Source organism: Tamandua tetradactyla, chromosome 1, assembly GCF_023851605.1.
Source record: "Tamandua tetradactyla isolate mTamTet1 chromosome 1, mTamTet1.pri, whole genome shotgun sequence".
NCBI lineage: Eukaryota > Metazoa > Chordata > Mammalia > Pilosa > Myrmecophagidae > Tamandua > Tamandua tetradactyla.
In genome coordinates this window covers 169345223-169372428 of record NC_135327.1, presented here as the reverse complement: position 1 = coordinate 169372428, position 27206 = coordinate 169345223, and the positions used below count along the sequence as shown (strand labels likewise).

Here is a 27206-nt window from a genome sequence, read left to right as displayed (position 1 = left end):
ATGACTAATTCAATTTCTTTACTTGTGATTGGTTTGTTGAGGTCATCTATGTCTTCTTGAGTCAAAGTTGGTTGTTCATGTCTTTCCAGGAACCCGTCCATTTCCTCTAAATTGTTGTATTTATTAGCGTAAAGTTGTTCATAGTATCCTGTTATTACCTCCTTTATTTCTGTGAGGTCAGTAGTTATGTCTCCTCTTCCATTTTTGATCTTATTTATTTGCATCCTCTCTCTTCTTCTTTTTGTCAATCTTGCTAAGGGCCCATCAATCTTATTGATTTTCTCATAGAACCAACTTCTGGCCTTATTGATTTTCTCTATTGTTTTCATGTTTTCAATTTCATTTATTTGTGCTCTAATCTTTGTTATTTCTTTCCTTTTGCTTGCTTTGGGGTTAGCTTGCTGTTCTTTCTCCAGTTCTTCCAAATGGATAGTTAATTCCTGAATTTTTGCCTTTTCTTCTTTTCTGATATAGGCATTTAGAGCAATAAATTTCCCTCTTAGCACTGCCTTTGCTGCGTCCCATAAGTTTTGATATGTTGTGTTTTCATTTTCATTTGCCTCGAGGTATTTGCTAATTTCTCTAGCAATTTCTTCTTTGACCCAGTCGTTGTTTAGGAGTGTGTTGTTGAGCCTCCACGTATTTGTGAATTTTCTGGCACTCTGCCTATTATTGATTTCCAACATCATTCCTTTATGGTCCGAGAAAGTGTTGTGTAAGATTTCAATCTTTTTAAATTTGTTAAGACTTGCTTTGTGACCCAGCATATGGTCTATCTTTGAGAATGATCCATGAGCACTTGAGAAAAAGGTGTATCCTGCTGTTGTGGGATGTAATGTCCTATAAATGTCTATTAAGTCTAGTTCATTTATAGTAGTATTCAGATTCTCTATTTCTTTGTTGATCCTCTGTCTAGATGTTCTGTCCATTGATGAGAGTGGTGAGTTGAAGTCTCCAACTATTATGGTATATGAGTCTATTTCCCTTTTCAGTGATTGCAGTATATTCCTCACGTATTTTGGGGCATTCTGATTCGGTGCGTAAATATTTATGATTGTTATGTCTTCTTGTTTAATTGTTCCTTTTATTAGTATATAGTGTCCTTCTTTGTCTCTTTTAACTGTTTTACATTTGAAGTCTAATTTGTTGGATATTAGTATAGCCACTCCTGCTCTTTTCTGGTTGTTATTTGCATGAAATATCTTTTCCCAACCTTTCACTTTCAACCTATGTTTATCTTTGGGTCTAAGATGTGTTTCCTGTAGACAGCATATAGAAGGATCCTTTTTTTTAATCCATTCTGCCAATCTATGTCTTTTGATTGGGGAATTCAGTCCATTGACATTTAGTGTTATTACTGTTTGGATAATATTTTCCTCTAACATTTTGCCTTTTGTATTATATATATCATATCTGATTTTCCTTCTTTCTACACTCTTTTCCATATCTCTCTCTTCTGTCTTTTTGTATCTGACTCTAGTGCTCCCTTTAGTATTTCTTGTAGAGCTGGTCTCTTGGTCACAAATTCTTTCAGTGACTTTTTGTCTGAGAATGTTTTAATTTCTCCCTCATTTTTGAAGGATAATTTTGCTGGATATAGGAGTCTTGGTTGGCAGTTTTTCTCTTTTAGTATTTTAAATATATCATCCCACTGTCTTCTAGCTTCCATGGTTTCTGCTGAGAAATCTACACATAGTCTTATTGGGTTTCCCTTGTATGTAATGGATTGTTTTTCTCTTGCTGCTTTCAAGATCTTCTCTTTCTCTTTGACCTCTGACATTCTAACTAGTAAGTGTCTTGGAGAACACCTATTTGGGTCTAATCTCTTTGGGGTGCGCTGCACTTCTTGGATCTGTAATTTTAGGTCTTTCATAAGAGTTGGGAAATTTTCAGTGATAATTTCTTCCATTAGTTTTTCTCCTCCTTTTCCCTTCTCTTCTTCTTCTGGGACACCCACAACACGTATATTTGTGCGGTTCATATTGTCCTTGAGTTCCCTGATACCCTGTTCAAATTTTTCCATTCTTTTCCCTATAGTTTCTGTTTCTTTTTGGAATTCAGATGTTCCATCCTCCAATTCACTAATTCTATCTTCTGTCTCTTTAAATCTATCATTGTAGCTATCCATTATTTTTTCTATGTTTGCTACTTTATCCTTCACTTCCATAAGTTCTGCGATTTGTTTTTTCAGTTTTTCTATTTCTTCTTTATGTTCAGCCCATGTCCTCTTCATGTCCTCCCTCAATTTATCGATTTCATTTTTGAAGAGGTTTTCCATTTCTGTTCGTATATTCAGCATTAGTTGTCTCAGCTCTTGTGTCTCATTTGAGCTATTGGTTTGTTCCTTTGACTGAGCCATATTCTCAATCTTTTGAGCATGGACAGTTATCTTCTGCTGCTGGCGTCTGGGCATTTATTCAGATTTCTCTTGGTGTTGGACCCAGCAAGGTTGTAAGATTTTTCTGTGAAATCTCTGGGATCTGTTTTTCTTATCTTGCCCAGTACGTGGCGCACGTGGCACACGTTTGTCTCAAGTGTTTGGAATGGGTCTCCCCCAGTCACCGATCTCCGTGGCCTGGGGATTTCGGATCCAATTCTCTCCGTTGGTTCAGGGGCCGCGCGTGGTGGGGACGTCAGCTGCTGCGGCTTGAGGGGACCCTGTGGCTGGTTGCGGGCCGCAGCGGGCCTGGGGGATTCCCCACTGGACCAGGAAGCCTCCCGTGGGGGGGGGGCTACCGCGGCTTGGATAGCCCTCCTATCCGAGACTCGTATCCGCGGACTCGAAGCAGAGACTCGAAGCCGCCCGCAAAAGAGGGGTGCCGCCTACCTCGGCTTGGGAAACTTGCTTCTCCAATACTCTCAGCCGGCCCGGAAAGGAGGGAGGGAGTAGCTCGGACCACCGCAGCTGCCGCTGATCGGGAAATCACGCGCCGCTCGGGGGTCTCACCGTAGCCAAGTCTCGCAGTCAGTCTAGCCAGCCCAGACTTTGGATAGCCCTCTGATCTGAGATTCGTAGCCGCGGTCTCAAAGCCGAGACTCGAAGCCGCCAGCAAAAGAAGGGCGCCGCCTGCCTCGGCTTGGGAAACTTGCTTCTCCGATACTCTCAGCCGGCCCGGGAAGGAGGGAGGGATTAGCTCGGACCGCCGCAGCTGCGGCTGCTCGGCAAATCACGCGCTGCTCGGGGGTCTCGCCGCAGCCCAGAGTCGCAGTCAGACTTGCCAGCCCAGACTTTGGATAGCCCTCTGATCCGAGACTCGTAGTCGCGGACTCAAAGCCGAGACTCGAAGCCGCCCGCAAAAGTGTGGCGCCGGCCGCCTTGGCTGGGAAGCTTGTCTCTCCGCGTCCCTCAGCCAGCCCGGGAAGGAGGGAGGGATTAGCTCGGACCGCCGCAGCTGCGGCTGCTCGAGAAATCGCCCGCCGCTCGGGGATCTCACTCACCGCAGCCGAGTTTCGCAGTCAGACTAACCAGCCCAGACTGGGTTACGCTGTGTGTCCATTCCCTGCTGTAGCCCCGGGAGCTGTTCTGTACTGTTTCTGTTCACCTATTAGTTGATTTGGAGTCGGAGGAACTAAGACGCATGTACCTTACTAAGACGCCATCTTGGATCACCTTATCATAGGGATTTGAGAAGGGTTGCCATCATACTGCCTTCCCAATGAAGCAGCAGCCACAGAGCCCTGAGAAAGCTCATCAACTCCTGGGCAGACAGCTGTGCTGACCTGAGAAGTCAGACAAGTTCACAGGCTGCCCTTTCCCCCAAACTTACAATGTTTCTCTAAAAAGATAAATGGCCAAGCAGTGCCCTGAAAAGCACAGTCAATGGAAGAGCACTGGGCACCACTCCCAATATCACTGTTTTCTCTCTGCCTTTACCAGAGACAGTGCAGGTAGTCAGGGGTCAGGGACAAAGATACTTGTTGGAATCATCACCCTTGCGGGGAGGATTCAGAGAGAATGGCTGTGCAACCTGTAGATACCTATGATTTGCCTAAAGAGTTCCAGGATGAATAACTGATATGAATACAGAAGATACTATTAATTTGGCCTTTGATTAAGAATTAGATACAGTACCTCAAGAAATCTTACATGAGAAATTATTTCAAACTGTGCTTAGTTTAGCACACAATCACTGAAAGTGAAAAAGTGGCTCAAGAATGACACTTAAGTGACAGTCCATACAGTGAGAATTTTGGCCTTTCTTGTTTAGGGGTTCTATTCAGGGCCCAGGAAAGGAGTACATAACTCATTAATGAGATCTGTAGAGGACACTAAGCTGGGAGGTAGCAGAACTGCATTGAGAGGGGCAAAAAATTACAAGGCAGAGTTCAAAAGGAAAAAATATAGCTAATCTATCTGGGGTGAAACAACCCCAAACTCAGATAATTTTCAAAAGACATGCAGGATAAGGGGAAGGAGAGGCATATAAAAAGACTTCTGACATGCCACAGAGTGACAGAAGCAAGTAACAATGCTAAGGGAATATGGGGAGTGTGTCATGCAGAAAGGGAGTGCTTTGAACTACCGGCAAACTAAAAGCAGGGTATGGGGTCTTAAAGCACTGATAGCATTTTTTAGTGGCTAAAAGACCACTCCTCCTATCTGGTAAGTGTGCACTCTTTCCTGGATCTCACTTCATTGCGCTGGGAGTTAGCATGTAGAAGACGGCACTGGGCCACCATCCTGGGGCCTGCTATCAACACTACTCCAAAGGACAACCCAACTAACAGTCCACGTGAGTCATTTCTTCTAATTCTTTATAAGGTCTGCACTGCATTATGGCAACTCTTCACAGGTTGGGGGAAGTGGTTGTTTTTCTCTGTTTACCCAACCTGTAACACTGCAATGACCCAACACAATTATCTTTAGGCAGTTCACTACTTTAGCAGGCAAGCATCTTCTTATATTTCTTCAGCTCAAAATGAGCATCAGAGAAACTGTTTTCTTCTTAAAACCTGAAACTTAAAAAAATTCAGTATCTATGCATACTCATTAAATATTATAGCACAACATAGCTATTTCTAACAGCATAAAAAAGGAGCTTAGCTTGGCCTCACTTTCCAGAGCAGCTTTGCAAATGATTTTCATGCTACCTGCCTGTCAGAATTAAATATTCACTAGTAGCAGAGAACGTTGGACAGAAAATATGACTAATATGTCCCACTGTAGTGCTAACTGTTCTTGTTACTCTGAGAACACATAACTTATTCTTCAAGTTACCATCAGAGCAGACTGATGCCCATCATGGATCCACCCCTGGAATCTCACCTAAAATGCTGTTTACTGACTGTCTATTTCATAGAGTACTACTAAAAGATATAAAGCCACATTTTCCACTAAGGGTTCTCTGTTCCCACCTAGCTCAGTGATAGCATAGGCTGGCCTCTCCGTGAGGGAAACAAGAATGAGGAAGTAAGGAAGGATTAAGGGAAACATGAATTATGGACTATATATCACATTACTTTTTACTGGCCATTAATGAGCCTTAAAATCCAAAGATATTGGTATTTTCACCGAATGCTTTGTGTCCAAGAATCAAGTCCTAGACAGGGCCTACTGGGAAAATCCTATAAGAAAAAGTTTAAAAAGTCACAGCAGCCTGACTGACTTCTCAGCTGACTATCTATGCAACATTCTACAGGTGTCTTATCCATCAAGATGACATGGTGTCAGAGGTAAACCTCACATATCAGGGCAATGTTTGGACCAAAGAGCAAGGTAAGTGATCTCAATGACAGAGTTTGAAGATGAGTTTAGATAACATGTGCCCAAAGTCATTCCTCTCTAACTGTACAGTATAACATGGCAATTACCAAACTTCTAGAACTAAATGGGTTCTAGGACCCAGAATATAACTGTGGATGGAAGCAAGTGCCTACAATCACTTTGCAATAACATATATTTTCGTTGATTCCAAGTAGTCTGCTGAGCTATCCAAGTCAGTTCAGCAATACTAGCTCAGTTTTTATTTTGATTCCTGGGAACTCTGGGTATCACTCAACTACCAGCACCACCCAGTGACTCTCCCTGAGTAAGAGCTTTAAGGAGTGTGAATGACAAGAAATACTGTTGAGCAGTACACATGTTCTTGGGGAAACCAGCCACAGGCACGAAGGACAAAAGTAAAATGTCACAGGGCTTCTCAAATGCTCTCCTGCCAGCTGTCAGAAGTATGAAACCAAAATTCTTTTCCTAATAAATGTTTTCATTTCCTTTGTACATCACAAAGGGTCTAGAGGTGAAAAATGGGAGGGGCTGGGAGTAGAGAATTCTAGTCACAAGAAACAGGAGGTAAAGGTACCTCACACATAACCAGAGCTTCACTGCATGTTTCAGGGAATGATGATGATGGTGATAGTAAATATATCCTACATGGTGCTTTCTCATCCATTTTATGGCATCTATGTAGGCATGTATCTTATCTATCTATTTAATATGTACTTACTTTACAGAGAAAATCAAGGATAAAGAGTAAATTCAAAGTTTGCTCTTCTTCTCCTTATGGGATAAAACTGGAATAATGAAAGGATATATACTTTCTCAGCATATTATTTTCCATAGATTTTGCTCAGGGATAGGTAGGATAGTGGGAAAATAAAAAAGTGGCGCTCTGAGTCCCAGTGTATCTACTGCAGTAATTATTCATCTCACCTGGCCTCTGCAGCAAGAAGTTCATCATAGTGTGAGGATCTCTGGTCATCATCCTGCCGATACCTGATCACTGTGGCTAGACCTTTGCTGACAAGAGCCTCAGCGATGTTTCTGTAACAGAAAAGATAGGTCAATAAGCACTAGAGGTGCATATGGAGCTCAGTCGACAGAAATAATAACAGTCAGCACCTGGAGGTCTTAACACAGTCTGACAGAGGGAGGGAGAAGACAAGGATTTCAAGACCAATATGTTCCTAAGCTAGAAATCTAAATAAAAGGTTGAATAACAAATTTTCCTGCCTCAGCACTTTTCTGGTTAGCACAGTCAAATGCTATATCAATCCATACATAAACACTAGCAGAAAATACCTGTGAAATGCCTGCATTAGGCTGGGCTATTTACAGAATGTTATAAACAAGCCACAACCCTCAAGAAAAGTCTGCTCTAAAATATCAGGCACACAGATAAAAACTAAACACATAAAAGCACAACCTAAATTTCTCCACATCTCCTTTTTAGCCTATACTATGACTAGAAAGTGTCTTCTTCTAGTTTGGCAATGTTATCTTTGCTTTAACACAACTCTAAGTGCTTTTCTTCTCATTAGAACTCCTGATAGTGGATCTTCCACCCAAAGTGGGCTTGGTCAAGGTAAGAGCCATAAATGAATGGGAGAGGAGGAAGGACATTCTGGAAGAAAGTTCTTTATGAAAACTGGAAGGTGAATAAAAAAGAAAGTAAAAGGTATAAAATCTGAGATGATCAATTTTGGAGCAATACTCCAAGGGGATTATAGAAGATCTCAGATTAGAATTCTGCTTAAAACAAATCTCATATGCCTTGAGTCTTCTTTTCTTTACTGGAATAAAACAATTGCTCCAACACTGGAAATGGCTCTCAGACAGCTAACGAAGCATATTTGTATGGTTCCTCTAGAAAGAGACTTTTGATATGAAGAAATCAAACTGCAAAAACAAATTGTCAAATTTTAACTGTAGCAAATACTGGGAAACAAGTTGTATGATATTAGGGATGGAGAGTGGTGGTTATGTCTCTCTTTGTGTCTATCATAATTACATCAAAGGCCCCACTCAAACCATCTGGTAAGCTGCCCTTTAGGGAGGGGGTATGGTAAGCAATAGAATACAGTACCATATGCTATGATTTAGTGTTGTTTGAAAATGCAGTTAACTCTTAACACACTAGTGTTTCTAAGAAACTTGCACTTTGGAGATTCCGGGAGCTGGACTAATGAGTCTATGTGCATGTTTAAGCCATTTAAGGCTTTTCTAGTCATTATAACTCAGGAGAACACGCTTTTTAGAAGAAAAAAATATGTGCAAGTAGGGAAAGGAGGAAAAGATGCTGTAGCTGATTCTCTTCTCATTATATGCCCCTCTGCTGCCTGTTTATCTACTGCCAGCACGATATTAATATCTCCAAACTGCCACAGAATTAGCACTTCTCAAAATCCACTCCCACAAAGAGGCTGCTTTGCTGGCCACGCTGTCTCCTGAGTCACTGCATAAGCGTGCTGGCAAACACTGTCATTATCACAAAGTTGGATTTGGCAGCATGCAGAACACAACAGCCACAAATCAGTAGATATATATGTTGATCCACAGTAAGGATTAAACTAAGGGTATTACTGTGGAGCCTAATTAGGGCAGAGGAGAGGTTCCATCCACCAAGGTACTAGAGCTGGAGAGAACACTAGGGAGTAGGGTGGGGGACAACTCCAGTTTTGATAGGTTAAGATGTCTTAGTGATTTAAAACGTCAAAAGAACAAAACTCACTTGATATTGCATTTTAAATTACGAACATTGACTTTTTACAGTCAATACATGTGGTCTGGAGGAGAGAGTCGGAACGGCAGAGCAGGAAAAGAAAATTCACCCAAATAAGCATCTATATGAAAAGCTAGAGAATACTAAGCAAAACAGCACAATGCCTTAATAATTCACTCCTGTTAATGCTGCTCAAATCATCTCACAGAATTTACAGGGCACCTACACAGTCAGCAGAGAACCAAGGTCGCACTCCCCATACTTCCTTAGTCCTTGCCTTCTTTATCAGCTTATGTCTGGGTACCAGTTGAGGTCTGCCATAAACAAGTAACTACGGCCTGAAATTCTCAACTCATTCCATACCCTCTCTGCTACCTTCCTCTAAAGCTTTGAGTCTAAGCTACATTAGCTTAGCCATCTTATCCCTAATTATAGATTTCCCAGGAGGAACCATAATGGTCCTGATGCTTAGTAATAACGACAGTAAAAATATGTGAAATAATAACAACCATGAATTACTGGGCATTTACTAAGTGCCGCGCATATGAGAGTCATATCACATGTATTCACATGTTTATTTTCTTGGTATGCACTCTCCCCTACGATAACTCATCACATTATATTCTAACAATTAATTCATAGTCTATCTTCCCTGTTAAATTATGATCTCTGGGAGGGCAAGAGTTACATCTTTCTTGTTCTGTACCCCAGTGCCTAGCACCGTACTCAGCACAAAGAAGATACATAGCAAATATTTTTGGAATGTCCTTTACGACAACTAAACATAATTTTTAAAATTTGGCAAAATCCACAGCATTATGAGCTACATGGCATTTGATAGCTTTTTTTTTGAAATTACAGTATATTCTTTACATTTTGTTTTAATACATTCTGAAAATTTTGAGCTACTCTTTAAAATATCAGGGAAAACACTGAATTATTTTGGAAATACAGCAAGGGAACACTATTTATTATTCTAAGCATATATTCGCTAAGCATATATTAGTGAAACTTGCCCAGCATAGAATTAAGAACAAAAACTTTCCGCATGCCTTAACTAGCTTTTGCCTTTCTCCTCCCCATTATCTATGACGAATTTAAAAAGAGAAAGGGAGAGAGAGTACGGAATTAGTCTAGAACCATGTTCTTCATGATAATTTCTTAGAATATTTGCATCAGTTCAGAAAAAGAAATAAAAGGAAACAGAAAAAAATTCATACATACCATACCCCTTACCCCTCCCTTTCACTGATCACTAGCATTTCAAGCTACTAAATTTATTTTAACATTTGTTCCCCCTATTATTTATTTATTTTTATCCATATGTAGAACCATGTTCTTGACTGTCATTTCTTCAGCTGCTAAGGAAAGGGCAGGAGATTCCACCACCACCTCCCCACCCCCGCCAAAAGGGTGGCTCAGAATCTGACAGTGGTATATTGGTCAGTTGCCTGGTAAGAAAAGAGAACAGTAAATTGTGTGCCATGACATTATATTGCTTTAAGCAAATTTATAAGTTCTACTTTCTTGAATGTAACAGTAATTCTACACCCCTACACATGCCTGGTACAAACAACTAATTCACAATTGGCATATTAAAAGAGACCTAAAAGCTTTGGACATCTAGCAGGAAATCATCTATCAGCGAGGGAAAAAAAAAACTAATAAGAATCAGTGCTGGGATTGAAACGGCTTCTCCAACCTAAAAGAGAAATTTAGGATTCTATTACAAGTGAACAGTTGCCATTAAGGCATGATCAGGTGCTCCAGATGTAAATACAAGAGACATGGTCCTCACATACAGGCTTTCCTGTTGACATCTTTACTCCCCCTTCTCTTCCCTTCCACAGTTAGCAACTTATAATATGCTCATACTTTCTCATTATGACATACCCTTGAAGCCTTGGGGCTCCATATCCTGCTAACATACAAAAGAGTATGATTCTTAAGGAGATCTCGATTACAGTGGGCTGTAACTGATTACAATTTGCCTGCCTTTCCCCTAACCCCCTCAACCTTCCTACTTCAGCAAAATCAGAAGTACCAAACAGTATACTGACAGGTAAGATAGGGCATTGTCAGAAATCACGCAGATTACAGCACAGTGCATTTAAAATAAATGTATATAATTAACATAAAATATTATATATAATTACGATATATATTTAATTTTAAAACAACCCAAAATTTACCGAAAAGCTGCATTCTACAAAGAATGCTCCCTCTCCTTGAGATTAAGTTGACCTGTTGAAGCATCCCAAATACTTTCATGAGCATTTCCTACAAATCAGGACTTCTTCCTACATAATCGAAAAATAATCACCAAAATCAATATGTTAAAACGGATATATTACAATGATCTAATCCACAAACCTTGCCGAAATTCTGCCAACTGTCCTAAAAGAATACTTAATGAAAGAGCATCTAGTTCTAAATCAGGTAGTGCATTTAGTTGGCAGGAATATCAAAGGTACATAACTTGACTAGTTAAAAAGAAACATTAAACAAATCAAATCTGAGAGACATTTTACAAAATAACTGGATCATACTCTTCAAAAGTGTCAAGGCCATGAGAGTCAAAGTAAAACTGAAGAACTGTTCCAGATTAAAGAGAGATAATGATTGTTTAGAAGATGCCTACTCTACTCTACCCTAATGGCTTTAATGACAAAAAGTTTCCATTCATTTCCAAAACACCATCACCACCCACCACTAAATTCCTATAGACCCAAACTCTGAAGAGGCAGAGAGAGATTCTTAGGGATAATCTCTCTTTATATTGAGAGAAACAGTCTGTGAGTTATATACTTGTTGATCCTGTTATACTCACAATCAAAGGTAATACATTTTTCAACAATGACAATAAAGAAAAAGCCCTCTCCATACACGTATACACACACACTCTTCTCTCTCTAATTCAATCACGCATACATTCTGGGGCTTCTATGATTTAGTGCCTATCAAAAGGGCTAATTTAAAAGGAATATGCTCCTTGAAAAAATAAAACCTAGCATAAATGGATAGAGGTATGAAAAGAGGAAGCATAAGGAATAATACAGGTATATATATGCTCACCATACATGCACAGAGCCCTACCTCCATTCTCCATCTGATCAAAATTAACAGATAATTTGATGGTTCTAACTTGTAGATTTCTATTTATCTTGCTGTTTGAGCATAACATTTTTCATTTAAAAACCATCTACATTTATTAGTCACTGAGGTGTTCATGGAGATTACAAAAACAGAATTTTCTCCTAAGGCAAACACATGTGTGGGTATATATTGAAAATAAAGTAAACCCATAAAGAAATGCCTCTGCAATATATGTGAGTGAAAGCTAAGAGAAGGGAGTTGAAAACTAACAGCTCAATTCATTCACAACAGTCACATCACCTATAGAAAAGGTACACGTTTGCACACACGCAGATACACAATATACACACGCATTTTCCATTTAATTTCTTTACAATAGCCTCAAGGCTCTGTGGTCAAATTTCACACACTAAACATAAAATGTACCCCATGACTACTTATTGTGAGAGAAAATGGATCCAACAAGTTATTGGGCATGGAGCCCAGGCCTCTGTCACTCATAACTCTCAAAGGCTTCAGGTGCCTTATACTAGAAAACTGCCTCCACTTTCTTCACACATTTGCTGTACCTTCACAACAATGGCAGGTTTCTCAAGTGCTAGGATGGAGATCCCCAAGTGACAGGGCTTTAATACTGATTACTAACATATCAGATGGGCTGATCTCACTTCTAGTCCACTAAGCAGGGGATATGCCACTGTGAGTCTGAACCACGATGGAAGCTACAGGGTGCTGATGTCCTTCTTTGTAACTGTAATTAGGTTAGAGACAAATAAGGTGATAGAGGTCACCGAAGGATTCGATAAGGAGATAAAAAGCTCAGGACTGGAAAACTATTTTCTTCAGAATATTAGCTTCACCTATGCTCCTACACACACACACACACACACACACACAATATGAGTTCCCCACTTGAAAAGATAGTGGAAAAAAAGATAAATGGCAAGCATGCCCAAAACTGGGCTCCCTTCAGATCTCCTCTAGAAGTTCCTACTAAGACCCATACTATCCAAGCTCTGAGGCAAGAATCTGATAATTTCAGGTTTGAGACAGACTTGGCTTTTTTATAGGCTGACAAAATAAATTTGTTAAGGGCAAATAAGGATTCTAGAGATGGGAGAGATCTAGAGACAATGGGTAATGAACAAATATCTATTATTAAGATACTGTTTTTCAACCAGGCAAGGAAAAAGTCCTATAAAGCTACAGGTAGCTTACTAAAGCTAGTAGGATGACGTCCTTAACGAGTCACACTTTACCTCTCCCACCCAGTATCTTTTAACCCCCAATTTCCACTGTTAATCTGGAACAGTGATTTTTCTTCTCCCATTTTCTTCCTCAAATACATCCAGAAGGAGCTTCTCGCATAAACAAGTAGCATCTGTAGATCTATGATTCCGTTTTGCAGGCATAAAAATATTGGAAACATCTGAGATGGCACAAGTTTTGATAAATCTTTTCCCTATCATCTCCCTTTCTTTTTCACCCCACTTGAATCTATGTAGTTTAAAAATGAGTCAATTGATATTTTAAATATTTTTAGACTGAATGGATCCTGTTTCTTTTTAACAAGTCTCATAGCCAGGATAGCCATGAAGGGATCTGTATAGTTCTAGAAACATTCTCAGAATTCACTATATGGATCAAAAACAAAGAAGATTCAAATGTGTCTATTCTTAATTAGATTTTAGCAGCTAGGGTGAAGTGAGGGGGAAATTAATGATTATCAAGAACAATATTAAGCTACATGGGCAGAAATCCTCACACCAAGATCTGAGAGTCAAGGTTAACTACCTTTGACAACCCACCTACCCAGCTGTTGTTACATGGTGTGCCGGTTTGAAGCTATTATGTACCCCAGAAAAGCCATGTCCTTTAATCCTCATTCAATATCGCTGGGGGGATCTTTTTTATTGTTTCCATGGAGATAAGACCCACCCAATTGTGGGTGGTAACTTTTGATTAGATGGTTTTCATAGAGATGTGTCTCTACCCATTTAAGATGGGGTTGCTTACTGGAGCTCTTTAAGAGGAAACCATTTTGCAAAAAGCTTTAGAGCCACCAGAACCATCAGAGTCACCAGAGCCCAAAAAGCTAAAGACATATGGAGCAGAAGGAAAATGCTCCAGGGGAAGCCTTATGAAATGAGGACAGAAAGCTAGCAGACGTCTTATGTGCCTTCCCAGCTGAAAGAGAAACCCTGAACATCACTGGCCTTCTTGAACCAAGCTATCCTTCCTGGGATGCCTTAACCTGAACATTTTCATAGGCTTGCCTTAATTTGGACATTTTCATGGATTTAGAACTATAAACTTGCAACTTAATGAATTCTTTTAAAAAGTCATTCCGTTTCTGGTATATCACATTCTGGCAGCTTACTAACTAAAACACATGGCATCATAGGACACAGCACAACTTGCAGAAAAGTAGCCAGCCAGGCTCACCAGTGGGCAAGTAATGGAATGGGGCTGATGTGAACAACCTTAGACGCAAATCAAGCAAAAAAAGCACTTTCCCAAACAAAACTCTCCAATAAGGTTTGTACCAAAAAAGTACAGAACAGAATATAAAGAAACAAATAAAGCCAATATTTCCAGGGACATGGACTTCAAAACCAGGTGATGAAGAGAGATCACTTCATATACAGGCACCAAGAATAGATAACTCCTAACTCAGAGGTGTCTCTGAGCCATATCATGCCCATTGCTTCATTTCCACTTGTACCTTACACACAGGCAGACCTACCCTTGATCTCCTGAAATAATAACAGGTAGAGGAGAAAATAAGAATATACTCAGAATTGGTAGAACTAAATAATTAACCCACTCCATGAATCAACAGTGTGAAAATATAGGTTGAAATGGTTTATAAAAGGAGGGGGAAAGAGGCATAATATCAAAAGTTATATTTCTGCTTACTAAATAGACATTTTTTGCCTCCAGGATTTCTGCAGTAAACTTATTGCCACCTCTATCTGATAAGTTCCATTTATTCAGCAATAGCATGGTTCTGGCTTTATAAGACAAGTAAAATGGCAGCATTATTTTCCATTATGCCAGCTCTTCTTTGAGCATCACTGCACTTCCGAGTTACCAAAATATTTGGGATTGCTAGCTCAATGATGAACCTCAACTGAAAAATGAGATGCAAATTAGATTTGAACAGCAATTAAGCAAAGTTGGTCTTCAAATATCTAATACCACCCCCAATCTCCAGCCCTCAACAGCAACAACAACACAAAAACAAAAACAAAAAAAAAAAAAAAAAAGGAAGAAGAAAAACAGAGAAGGAAAATATCAAAATGCATGGACTTATCTGAATCTCTCTTACACTAAATGACAGAACAAGGGGGAGGACACCAAAGTGCCAGAGATAAGTATGTTTCCTTCACATCAGGAGACAGTTTCAAAAACAAGATGACCAACTGAATACTAAATAAAATTTGAAGAAAGTAAGCCATCTACCAAATAAGCAGTTTCAATCCACCCAAACTGGTCCACTCATTGCTACATATGCCATACATTCAATTTCTAACTATTTACAGGATGTGTGAATCTGTATAATCATTATCATATAAAACTTGGCATTTCAAAAGTAAAACTCACTGTACTAGATTAAGCTTTTCTGATACCCACCAAATCAGCTCATTCTCCCAACATCCCTAGTTGTAGAACCATCAAACTCCCAGTCACTGAGATTTGACAGCTCTCTTATCTTTGAATTTGTCTGAATTCTCATGTAAAACTTGTCAAAATCTTTGAATTCAAATCTGGAATGCCTCTCCCATGAATGTTTTCTTTCCTGTTCTTTCTCTCTACTCTAGCTGAGGCTCCCACTACCTCTCACCTGGCCTGCAGCCTCCCCTACCTGGTCTCTCTACAGTGCCAAACAACTCCAAATACTGTCAAGTTTAATCCCCTTAAAGCATAGGTCTGGCCAGTAATCCTCATTCACAAATCCACCATGATCACAGAAAAGTTTTGAAATTTTACAATATGGAGACAAACATTAACTTATTATATCTAAAATGATGATGATTGAGGGAGAAGAAGGAAGCGGGAAAGGGGACAGAGAAAGAAGGAAAAGAGGAAGGAGAGGGAGAAAGGGGAGAGTAAGGGAAGGGAAAAGACTAGGGGGAGGAGGGGAAGGCTAACATTTAATGAGTATAATTTTAAGTGCTTTACATTTATTAACCCATTTAATCTTTACAGACTCCTGATGAGGAAGGAACTGTTATCATCGCTGTTTCACAGATGAGAAACCTGAGAAACAGCAGCAAGAATGTTAAGAATAGATATTGACCAATTCTCCATCATTCCTACTAACAAGAGAAAAGATACACTCTGTATTTATGGCTATTCTTCAGCAGTGGAAGACTGAAGCAGAAGAATTTTCCTGCTTCCTTCAGCCCTCTGTGGCCATAGAGAACAATTATGAGCTCATTACATGAAAGCCAGCATAGGACAGTGTAGTGATTCAGGGCAGAGGATCTGGGATCTTACCCGGGCTCTCTCTTTAGCTGTTTGTTCTCATGTAAATGGGCTAAGCCTGCACCAGTTTCTACACCTATAAAATGAGGGAGCTAGGTTTAAATATTCTATACAATACTTTCCAGTTCAGATATATTAGGATCTAATTCTTAAAGTAAACTAGGATTTAATGATCAATAGTCATGGAGTGCATATTCGATATATCTTCGACTTTTTCTTCATGTCCTTATACAGCACTTGCTGATAATATTCGAGACCAATTATATTGTGTTTCATTTCAAGAATTACTAAAGATACCTCAGGGTTTATACAAATTTCTGGTTGTAATTTGTGGAGCATTTTGGCAGGTAGAAGAACTTCTAAGCCTCCTGCCATGGATTCTAGGGGTTCTATCTGTCCACACATACACAGAGGTGGTAAAGGGTAGGAGGCTGGGCTGCTTAGCACATTTATGAAAAAATATTTACTCTCTTCAACTTTTCAATGTCCACCCTTTCCTTAAAATACATTGCATTTTGTAAATGCTCTCGAGAATTAAAAAGAAGAGTGACAAAGGGGATACTGGATTTTAAAAATTCTTCGCTGGCTATTTCCTGCTACTCTGGCTAAGTACTTTTCTCATCTGCAAGAAACAGACCTACCTCAATAGTAGAAATATATCTAAGGAACTGATTTAAGAATGAAGAACTGATTTAAGAGTAGAATTGGCATTTAGCAGCAATTTGTCAGACGTCTCTGCAGCTTACCAGATTATGTCGAATAGGAAGTTTACTCGAGTATCTTAACACTACCAATTGTGAAAATCAAAGACTCACTTTCACATTTATATAGTTTGTCAAGTACTATCAAGCTTGTACTTTAGAAATAATAGCAGCAGCAATATGTAAACAAAACAATCATGAGGCATTTCTTGCATGGTCATTAAGAGGTTGACAATATAGTAAGGACTACAGGAGACAGTGGTTCAGTAAGTATGAAGAAGGCAGGTTGACTTCATGACTGCAGCCAGGAGAAATCAGAAAGACTCAATGATTATAATCACAGAGTTTAGAGCTGAAAGGATCTTAGTGCACTATTCTAATTCTCTCACTTTACAGATCACTAAATTGAGATACAGAGGCATTAAAATAACACAGTGACTCACCTGAACTAGAACTAAGGTTTCAAGTCATACAACTGGCTTCTGTTTACCATGGCAGCCTGCCTTCTGCTTCCATATATAAATCTAGCAACAACTTGGATGGATCTCAAGGGCATCAGGCTGAATGGGAAAAGCTAATCTCAAAAGATCACATTATGTATAATTCCATTTGTATAACATTCTTGAAATGACAAAATTATGGAGGTGGAAAAGAGATTAGCTGCTGTCAGGGATAAATGGGAGGGGATAGATGTGGGGGTAATACAAGGGAGATTTTTGTGATGATGGAAGTTTTGTATCTTGATTGGGGTATGGCTACATTAATCTATATATGTGATACAGTGGCATAAAACGATACACAAACATTATACCAATGTCTGATTTTGATATTGTACTATAATTATCTAATATGTAACCACTGGGGTATACTGGGTGACAGGCACATGGGAAGAACCTCTTTCTACTATTCTTGCAACTTCTTGTAAACCAATAATTATTTCAAAATAAAAAATGTTAAAAAGTCAGTAGGATTTGAGCTTACTAAGAGGAAAGAAAAAAAAAGTACAGATACCAAGCTCTTAAATCCTAAACTCTTAATCTCTACATACTAGCTAGAATAATCCCTTAAAGAGGAAAGTCAACAGAATTTATCACTCCTCTGTTAAAAAATTTGCTATGGTTCCTGTCTCATTCAAAGTAAAAGCCAAGTGCTTGTAGTGGCCTATTAGAACATATTTGGTCTGTCATCCCCCTCTTTCCACATCAGTGACCTCCCTTCTCACTCTCACTCCCTCTGCTCCAGCAGCAGTGCCTTCCCTGCTATCCAAGCACATGTACACCATAGGCCTTTGTCCTAGATGTCCCCTCTGCCTTTGTACCGCTTGCTTCTTCACCTTCTTCAGGTCTCTGCTCATGTCACCTTATAACTGAGGCCCCCCCTGCTACACCAACTTAAAATTACTTCCTCTACCCTTTCTGAGCTTTATGTTTTCTATATATTATTATAGCTATATATTTGACAGCTATATATATAGCTATATATTTTTCATCATCATGTATTTTCCTTGTTGCTTTATCTTCATCTATTTGCACACAATGGAATGTCAGCTCCACAAAACCAGATTTCTGCTGCTGTAACCATCTTTTTATCCATTGTGTAAAGAATAATAACCAATATATCACATGCTCAATAAATAATAGGTTGATCAGACTAAAAAATGAGTGAACATTAACCAAAGCACAAAAGTAAAATGAATACTTTATGTTTAGTGACCTAGGGAAAAAGTGAAATTTGGGAAGTATGTGTAAATGAGGCTGAGTTGCACTTGGATTTGGAATCATGAAACCTTTCTGGTCCAAATTATATGAAACTCGAGACAATACACATTTACCACTCCCCTAAATTGAATAAACTCTAGAGTACCAGAAAATCTAAAGTTCTAAATGATTCCATATAAGGCATAATACATCCATAGTGTTTAAGACCTAACTATGCCAAGCATGGAAATAATGAGATAATCTATGGGGAGCAACAGAGGGTTTCTGAGCACTCTTAACTCAAAGACCCTCTACATGGTAGAAATTGTATTGCGCACTGGAAATACAAGAGATATTTGTTGCCAAGTGTCATAAGTGCTATAAACCTTAGAAGTAAGTAAGCTCAGGGTGTTGCAAGAGCATAGACATAAGATATCCAACAAATAACTTGGTTTAGCAGGATACCTCTGGAAAAGCTTCTCTAAGATGACAACTGAGTGGAGTACTGAAGGAAGAGTAGGAGTTAGCCAGGTGAAATGAAAGTTCTTGGCAGAGGGAACAAACTGATTTCAAGACTAGTGGGCTTAACTTTTTTTTTTTTTTACAGAAACAAAGGATGAGAGCTGGGGAATGCTGAAACAGACATACAGAGAAGTAGGCAGGGGCCAGATCTTGCATAATCCTAAAGGCTGTGGAATGATAAATGAAGTTTTAAAGTAGGTGAATAATGATCAGATTTGTATTTCAGAAAGATAACTGTAGCAGTAATATGGCTAACGGAGCAGAAGATACTGAGACTACAAATAGGAAGGCAGGTAGGGAGACTGTTGCAATGCTCTAGGGAAAGAAGAGCTGTCAGCATCAACAGGCAGTGAGGATAGAAAGGATGGAATAAGCCTGAGCTATACCATAATGTAATCAGGTACAAGGAGTGAGAAAGGAGGAGGTAAAATGACAGCCCAAATTCTGGACTGAAAGACTAAGATAATGGTGATACCAGTCATTAAAATGGGATCATCCCAGTGAAGGAATAGCTTTTAAATGAGAAATCACTGAGTAGAGTTTTAGCCATGTTGAGTTTTTGATATCCAAGTGGTAATATCCAGTGAGCAGTTGGATATGTTAGTAGAGCTACAGATTTGGGAATAAGCAGCATGAAAGCTGAAGCCATGGGATAAATGAGGTCATCGAGGGAGACCACATAGAAGTAATAAGGGGGACTAGGACAGAAGCCTAGAAAACAAATAATTAAGGAGCAATCAAAACAGACTAAGGAAAAGTAATCAGAGCTGCGGAAGAAAATCCAGGAAAGAGTGGGATACTGAGAGGAAAAGCGGAGAAAAAAATTTTCAAAGAAGGTAGTGATAAGAGATAAATACTGCAGAGAGAGTAAGTTTAAGTAAGGATTGAGAAGTGTCCTGAGGGAAGCCTTGGGCTTCCTGGTTAAGACGAGTTTCAATGATGTGGAGCAGTAAAAGCCAGAGGGTAAAGGGGTGAATTCTCATGGAGACAGAATTAAAATTTCTTAATTCACTTGGCTATGAAGAGAAAGCAAGAAGAGAAGATACAATAGGTTAGAAAGCTGAAGAAAACATTTTTCTAAATTAGTTAATGGGTGCATGGGTGGATCAGTGGTAAATGCTTGTCTTCCATGTGGGAGACCCAGATTCAATTCCTGGACCATGAACACGCTGCACCCCCCCCCCCCCAAATTAGTTAAAAAGACAAGGGATAGGGTGGGCCATGGTGGTTCACTGGCAGGGTTCTCGCTTGCCATGCCGGAGACCCGGGTTCGATTCCCAGTGCCTGCCATATTAAAAAAAAAAAAAAAAAGACAAAGGATAACTAATGGCACAAACTCTCCAGGAGACCAGAAGACATGGAAACCAGAGAATGTAGGTAGAAAAACTCAGTCTGGAAGGGAAGAGGGCCAAAAGTTGCACCGAGATGGGAGGGAAGGAGATAGAAAGCAAGCAGAAATGTACAAGTTTGGGGCTGAAAGAAGAAGAAGGTAAAGGCATTTTTCTGACAGCCTATATATTTCCCCATAAAGTAGGAGATGAGATTGTCTGTTGAGAGTGAGGGGAGATAGAACAGAGTAGGGGGCTTGACTGAAGACTGCTGTAAAAGCCTGAAATAGCTGCTATGGTGAAATAACAACACGAAAACAGCATTTATGGAAAATTAATCCAGCAGTATTATGTAGGAAGAAATGGAGAGGGAAAACCTGCAGTTAGGAAAGGCATATAGAGAAGGTTACTGTGTTAATTTAGATCTGAGTTGTTGAATGCATAGAGTATAGTGATGGCGATATTCACAGAAAAGAACTGATGAAGGAACCCTTTAAGACATCAACAACTAACTACCGATCTTCCTAAATAAACTACTTTCTCCTAAGATTCCAATGGTCACTGAACCAGGACCTAATACACTCAATCATTTCAACTCCAGGTGGAAACCAAAGTACCAATCAGAGCTACAGACAGACAGCTCCTAGCTTTCAGGCTTCCTGACCCCCAATTCTTCTTGAATGATTGCTGATAATCCAGCCTCCCATTTACATGACAGATTAAGCCAGAATGACCATGACTTTTTAAACCAACTCTGGAACCATACCCTGATGATCAGTGATCAATTCTGACAGCTGCCCAACCAACTTGGACAATTCTTCAAAACCACCGTCAGGTCTAGATTCTCAGCTTCTCTCCAAGCTTAGTATGTCACTGACTGATATGAAAAGGAATATAGTCAGTTGAGAGAAGACTGTAAGTTGTGAGTACTATAAACGTTGGGAACAGTCCATTGCCTGTTTAAAACAATCCATTGCTTATTTTAAAATAAGTTGCACAGATGATTCTGGGGGCACACGAGTTTGAACACCACAAATTTTTAATCAACATTGGTGTTAATCATGTTTGCTTTAGGATAAGAATAGGATGTAAAAATGAAAAAGAAAAGCAAGTATGTGGTAAGTTGGGAGTAGAGGTAAGCAAAGAGAAATAAAAAGTTGATAATCATAAGCATACAGAGGATTGGTGAAGCTATGCATTAACAAAATGGCAAAAGAAAATCATTTATAGAGAAAAAATAGCAACTGACTCTTAGAGAATGTGAAGTAAAAAGACACAAGTCTTTTCTTAAAAATCTTATAGCAGAGGCAATGCATGACATAACAGCCCACCTTATTCCTGCTTCTCACCTAATTTCTGAAGTTGATATCTAAACACTGAGAATGAACAATGTCTTTTGACATCTGGATGGCATTTTTCCCTTTAAGAAAATATGATGTAGTAATGCTCTGAGACACATTTACCTAATTCAATTCCAATTTTGACCTTCCTAAATTACCAAATGAAGAGAAACCTCCCTAAGCTTTTTACAAATAGAAGCAGAGTCCAGTAAGTTGGAACGAACCATGACAGAAAATCTGTAAAGCAAAGAGAGATTCAAGACACTTAGTATATGTGTGAATATCCTTAGAGGGACACACTAATATAATCACTAGCAGTGTTTATCTCTCAATGGAATTCCTGCCTTACTGCTGATCTGGGTGCAAGCTAATTTTCCCATGGTGAATAATGCTGTTAAAATGCAGAAATCTCCACCATCTGTTACCCAGAATTAGCTAATCTCTTACATTTAACAGATACAAATGGCTTTCTTATAACACCAGTTTACTCATGGCTTCATTTATATGGCCTATACCCACCCCATAAAAATTGGTCCTCCCACCCTGCTGGCACTGAATCTGGTCCTGAATTTACCCCCAAGCTTGCCAAAGAGTCCAGGTATTTTGCTGATGAGAAGCTTCATAACCCATTTTATTCAGGAGTGGGAACACAGCTGTTAATCCAGATACATCTGAAAAGGGGCATGGCTAAAAAGCAAGAAAAACGGCTCTGGCATTCCAGAAAATCTCAGTTGTTTAGACTGGTGCCTTGTTAAACTAGATCAGATTGAAAATCTCAGCAGCCTAGGAAAAAGAAAAGGTAAAGTCAGTGCTAAACTGGTGAAAGTGACAAAAGGCAGAAAGACAAAATAAATAAATTGGAAAGTGAAAGAGTTAGCAAGATATTTCACAGATTCGAAAGGGTTCTAGATAGCAATATCTGAGTGGCATTAAACAAAGAATGAGAACTGGACCCCCAGAAAAACAAGGACATGTTCATGGGATTGAATAACCAGGAGAACACAATCAATAAAAAAATGAATGGATTGTTGCCTGTGCCACCAAACAGAGGAAGTGGTGAACTTTTCTATCACCAGTGACCTTCCAGAGACCGTTCAACAAAAGGAAGTGAAAAGCTATCAGATTCCTTTGAAAATAATTTCCAGAACCAGCCATTTTTGAAAAACCAAGCTTTCAGCAGGGGATCAACGGAAAAGGCTGCAAGAAAATGTACTTACATATAAAACGACACAAGATTTCTTAACAGAAGATTTTTTTAAGTGGAGGGTAGGGGTGTTTCTTGCTCATCTTTAATATATAAACTCTTCAGATATAAATGAAATGGTCAAATATTTAGAATATTTATTAGCCTAGAAATATTGTTTTGTTTCAATGATTACATTTCAGCAAAATTTTACTCAAATTAAACTCTTTATAGATGCATTCAACATCAAAATACACATCACCAGTAAAACCTCTAAAGGCAGTTTTCTTTCATCTTCCCTGTAAATCTTCTTAGAATTTTTAGACATAGTTCTTTTGGAATCCGTGTTTGGTGCTATCAACAGACATTCTTTCCTTAAGTTACAAGGATTCATTTCCTTAACATTCTGATGCCTAGTTTTGTTATATGTTCTACGGGTATTCCTATCTCCACAACATAACTCCTTAGAACAAGGGTCAGCAAACTACATTCACTGCTATGCCCATTTGTTCACATATTATCTACGGCTACTTTCTTGCTACAAAGGCAGAGTTGAGTAGTTGCAACAGAGATCATATGGCCTGCAAAGCTGAAAATATTTACTATCTGATTTTTTAAAGAAAAACTTAACCTATCCCTGTCTTAGAGCACAGCTTTTCACGGTGAGCTTTAAAAGGTAACATCCTATGACACCCAACACTTGCAATTAGGGGGTGCATACTCATAGGAATAATTACTACGTTTGTGTAAAAAAAATGTTTAGCTCCTTTTTAATGATTCTGTTATGACATTCATATATAGCATCAACTGAGGTTTTATCAGACAAATTGTCATATGCTAACTATAGCACCTGAGGAATCACCCTGTAATATGAGAACTTATGTGAAGACTCAAAATAAAAAGTGACTTCCTCTTTCCTGTGCAGAATTTTTTTTTGAGTGAAAAAAGAACCTTTTATGAAGGGTATAAACACTCTAGCCACAAGACTCCACAATAAATAAACTAGCACCTCTCTTCCAAAGAACCTTCACAATGCTCCCAGTAAGAATAAGGAAAGCAAGCAACACTGTCATCTTTGTTAGAACACTAGGAGGATGTATACAGAGATGCGGCATGGAAAACTGGACTTGCTGTGCAATGTTACTTACCTCACAAGCTGTTCTGAGGAAAAAATAAATTACTATATTTAGAATCCTGCCTGGCACATAGTAACCAATACATATTTTGGTGATCTGTGTTGTTATTATTAATTTTGTTATTATTAATATCAGCCTACTTTGTGCCATTCCTCCTCCTGAACTTACCTGCCTCACTTGCAAAATGAGACCCGTAGACTAGATACTCTTTAGGATGTCATTCTTCTATAAAATTCTATAGCTTTATTAGACAAAAAAAAGTTCAATGCCCAGACTAAGATATGTGTTCTCAAAGAAAGCATGTTTTATGAAATAGCTAAAAGGGTGAAGTTTGACTTCATAAGTCCAGAGATACGTCTAATAGGCAAACTATCAGTGAAAATCCTTGCTTCAAATCCAGCTGTCCTGGAAAGAGGTCACCCTGAGCTGATAAAGACATCATGTTAACCTTTTCAGCAGCAGTGCATGGTCTGGGAGAGTACCCATCCATCTGCGGCACTCTAAATCACAGTTGCCATCACAGAAGAAAGATTCATGGCAGTGGCAACAGTCCAGGGCTATCCAATATGCATGAAATTGAAGTTTTCATCATTTCCCATGGTCAGAGGTCAGTAAGTGTTAAATCCCGGAATACCAGGATTAATGAAGGAGTCATTAAAAACCCACATTAAATCACTTCTGTAGCCAATGTTGAGAGTGCTGCCTATAATACATTACAAGGCTGATTAGAAAGAAACAAGTTCCAATTTAGGAATGAATTACTTGATTTTTTAAAAAACTGGTCAGATGGCTATCACAGCAATTTTGTTATTACAGAGGAAAATGAAAGTAGATAACATGTAAGTTATGTTCTAAGTGGGAAATGATCATCCTATGATCACAGAACACAGAATTCCAGGGTGAACAGCTTCTTAGAGACTTACTCAGAAGGAGAAGGGAGTCATTTTGGCACCCTGGACAGATCAATTACGGTTTTACATTTTGAGGGAAAAGGGGTATTGATACTTTGGGCCCAGGGAACAAGCTTAGAAAAGTTTTAGAGTAATTATAATCTAATTATAATTCTACTATCACTGTCTTTATCATATTCTAGGAGAAGTAAACACATTCTCCAGCTCATGGGCTTTGGAGCTGCCATAAATAAAGAGGTATACTTTCCAGAAAAAGTCTAGGCTACTGCACTTTGGAAGGCAAATTGCAATCAGAGCTGACTGAGGGTGGAGCTGGAGGAAGGTGAGGGTTGCTGACCCTAATGAATTATCTTCTAACTTCCAATGAATACTGGCTTGTTAGAGATAATTTTTTTTTAACCAATTAAAAAAATTAACAAACAAAACATCATATCATTCCATTCTACATATACAATCAGTAATTCTTAATATCATCACATAGTTGCATATTCATCATTTCTTAGAACATTTACATCGATTTAGAAAAAGAAATAAAAAGACAACAAAAAAAGAAATAAAACGATAACAGAGAAAAAAAAGATTATACATACCATAACCCTTACCCCTCGCTTTCATTTACCACTAGCATTTCAAACTGAATTTATTTTAACATTTGTTCCCCCTATTATTTATTTTTATTCCATGTGTTCTACTCTTCTGTTGATATAGTAGCTAAAAGGAGCATCAGACACAAGGTTTTCACATTCACTGAGTCTCATTGTGAAAGCTATATCATCGTTCAATCATCATCAAGAAACATGGCTACTGGAACACAGCACTACATTTTCAGACAATTCCCTCCAGCCTCTCCACTACATCTTGAACAACAAGGTGATATCTACTTAATGCTTAAGAATAACCTCCAGGATAACCTCTCGACTCTGTTTGTAATCTCTCAGCCATTAACACTTAGTCTCATTTCACTCTTCCCCCTTTGGTGGAGAAGGTTCTCTCAATCCCTTGATGTTAATTCTCAGCTCATTCTAGGGTTTTTCTCAGTCCCTTGATGCTGAGTCTCAGCTCATTCCAGGATCTCTGTCCCACGTTGCCAGGAAGGTCCACACCCCTGGGAGTCATGTCCCATGCAGAGAGGGGGGTGGTGAGACTGCTCATCATGTTGGCTGGAGAGAGAGGCCACATCTGAGCAACAAAAGAGGCTCTCTTGGGGGTAACTCTTAGGCCTAAATTTTAAGTAGACTTGATCTATCCTTTGTGGGGTTAAGTTTCATATGAACAAACCCCAAGACTGGGGGCTCAGCCTATAGCTTTGGTTGTCCACGCTGCTTGTGAGAATATCAAGAATTCAACTTGGGGAAGTTGAATTTCTCCCCACTCTTGTTAGACATAATTTATTGATATGAGTCAACTAATGCATTACAAAGTATGAAACTGGCATAAGCAGAAATGGCCATAGCCAATCTGTCTATCCCTCTTTTCCCCTGAATTTCTGGATGGGAATACAGCCTCCAGGAATATCAACTTTCTGTTTTAGGCACATTTAGTAAGTGCCACCTAGTAGATGTTCAGGGTGAGATAAATGCTTTACAGGCAACCACAATCATTTGCAACACTGCAGGGCAACATATAGGAAATGGTTGCAATTCGAAGGATTCAGAACAAAATAGGGCTATTTCTTGTTCTTGATTTTTTCCTCTCTGCTAACTCACTGCGTGAACACGATTGACATCTCATTCTGAAAACACACTTGGAAAGGACCCTCTAAGACCAGGCAATATAATTCTTTTGAATCTTACATGTTATAAACAGGTATTATATTCAAAATGTTTAATAATATGGCAGTGGCTAGCTTGTCATACCTGGCATAATGGCTGAATAAATGCCCTTTTCATAAATACAAAAGTATGAAAGAAAACAGCCAGTGTAAAATGGAATTACATCAAGAAGGGCATCAGGGCGGGCCACAGTGGCTCAGTAGGTAAGAATGCTTGCCTGCCATGCCCGAGGACCCGGGTTCGATTCCCGGTGCCTGCCCATGTAAAAAAAAAAGGGCATCAACATAGAGCACCAAATCTACTCCAGGATACTGGTATGGGTTAAAGGCTGTCAAATAATTATGCTTCAGTCATCAAAACACCCATTATTAATTTCAGACATAGCAGCCTATCCTCCAAAACAGAAAAGAAAACTTCAGGGCTTCTTAGATATTTAACAATTGGCTCAAGTCTTTAATAAACTCCAGAACTGAGATTTATTGAGCCTGACAAACAGACAACTTATACTTGAATTTCTTTTGTACTGTAAAGTATTTATCACTTGGAGACAAGAGTTTTGCTTAGTTAGCAACAGGGACACCAAAAAAAGAT

At 39.0% G+C, this 27206-nt stretch overlaps 1 protein-coding gene across 2 annotated transcripts in view; it reads right to left on the bottom strand.

Moving 5' to 3' along the window:
• SND1 (staphylococcal nuclease and tudor domain containing 1) overlaps positions 1-27206 on the bottom strand; it is a 499108-nt gene that overhangs the window by 232048 nt on the left and 239854 nt on the right. For both annotated transcript variants that reach the window (XM_077124437.1, XM_077124455.1), the window contains one exon: positions 6650-6760. In XM_077124437.1, coding sequence (XP_076980552.1) covers positions 6650-6760 — 111 coding nt within the window. The remainder of the gene's footprint in view (positions 1-6649; positions 6761-27206) is intronic.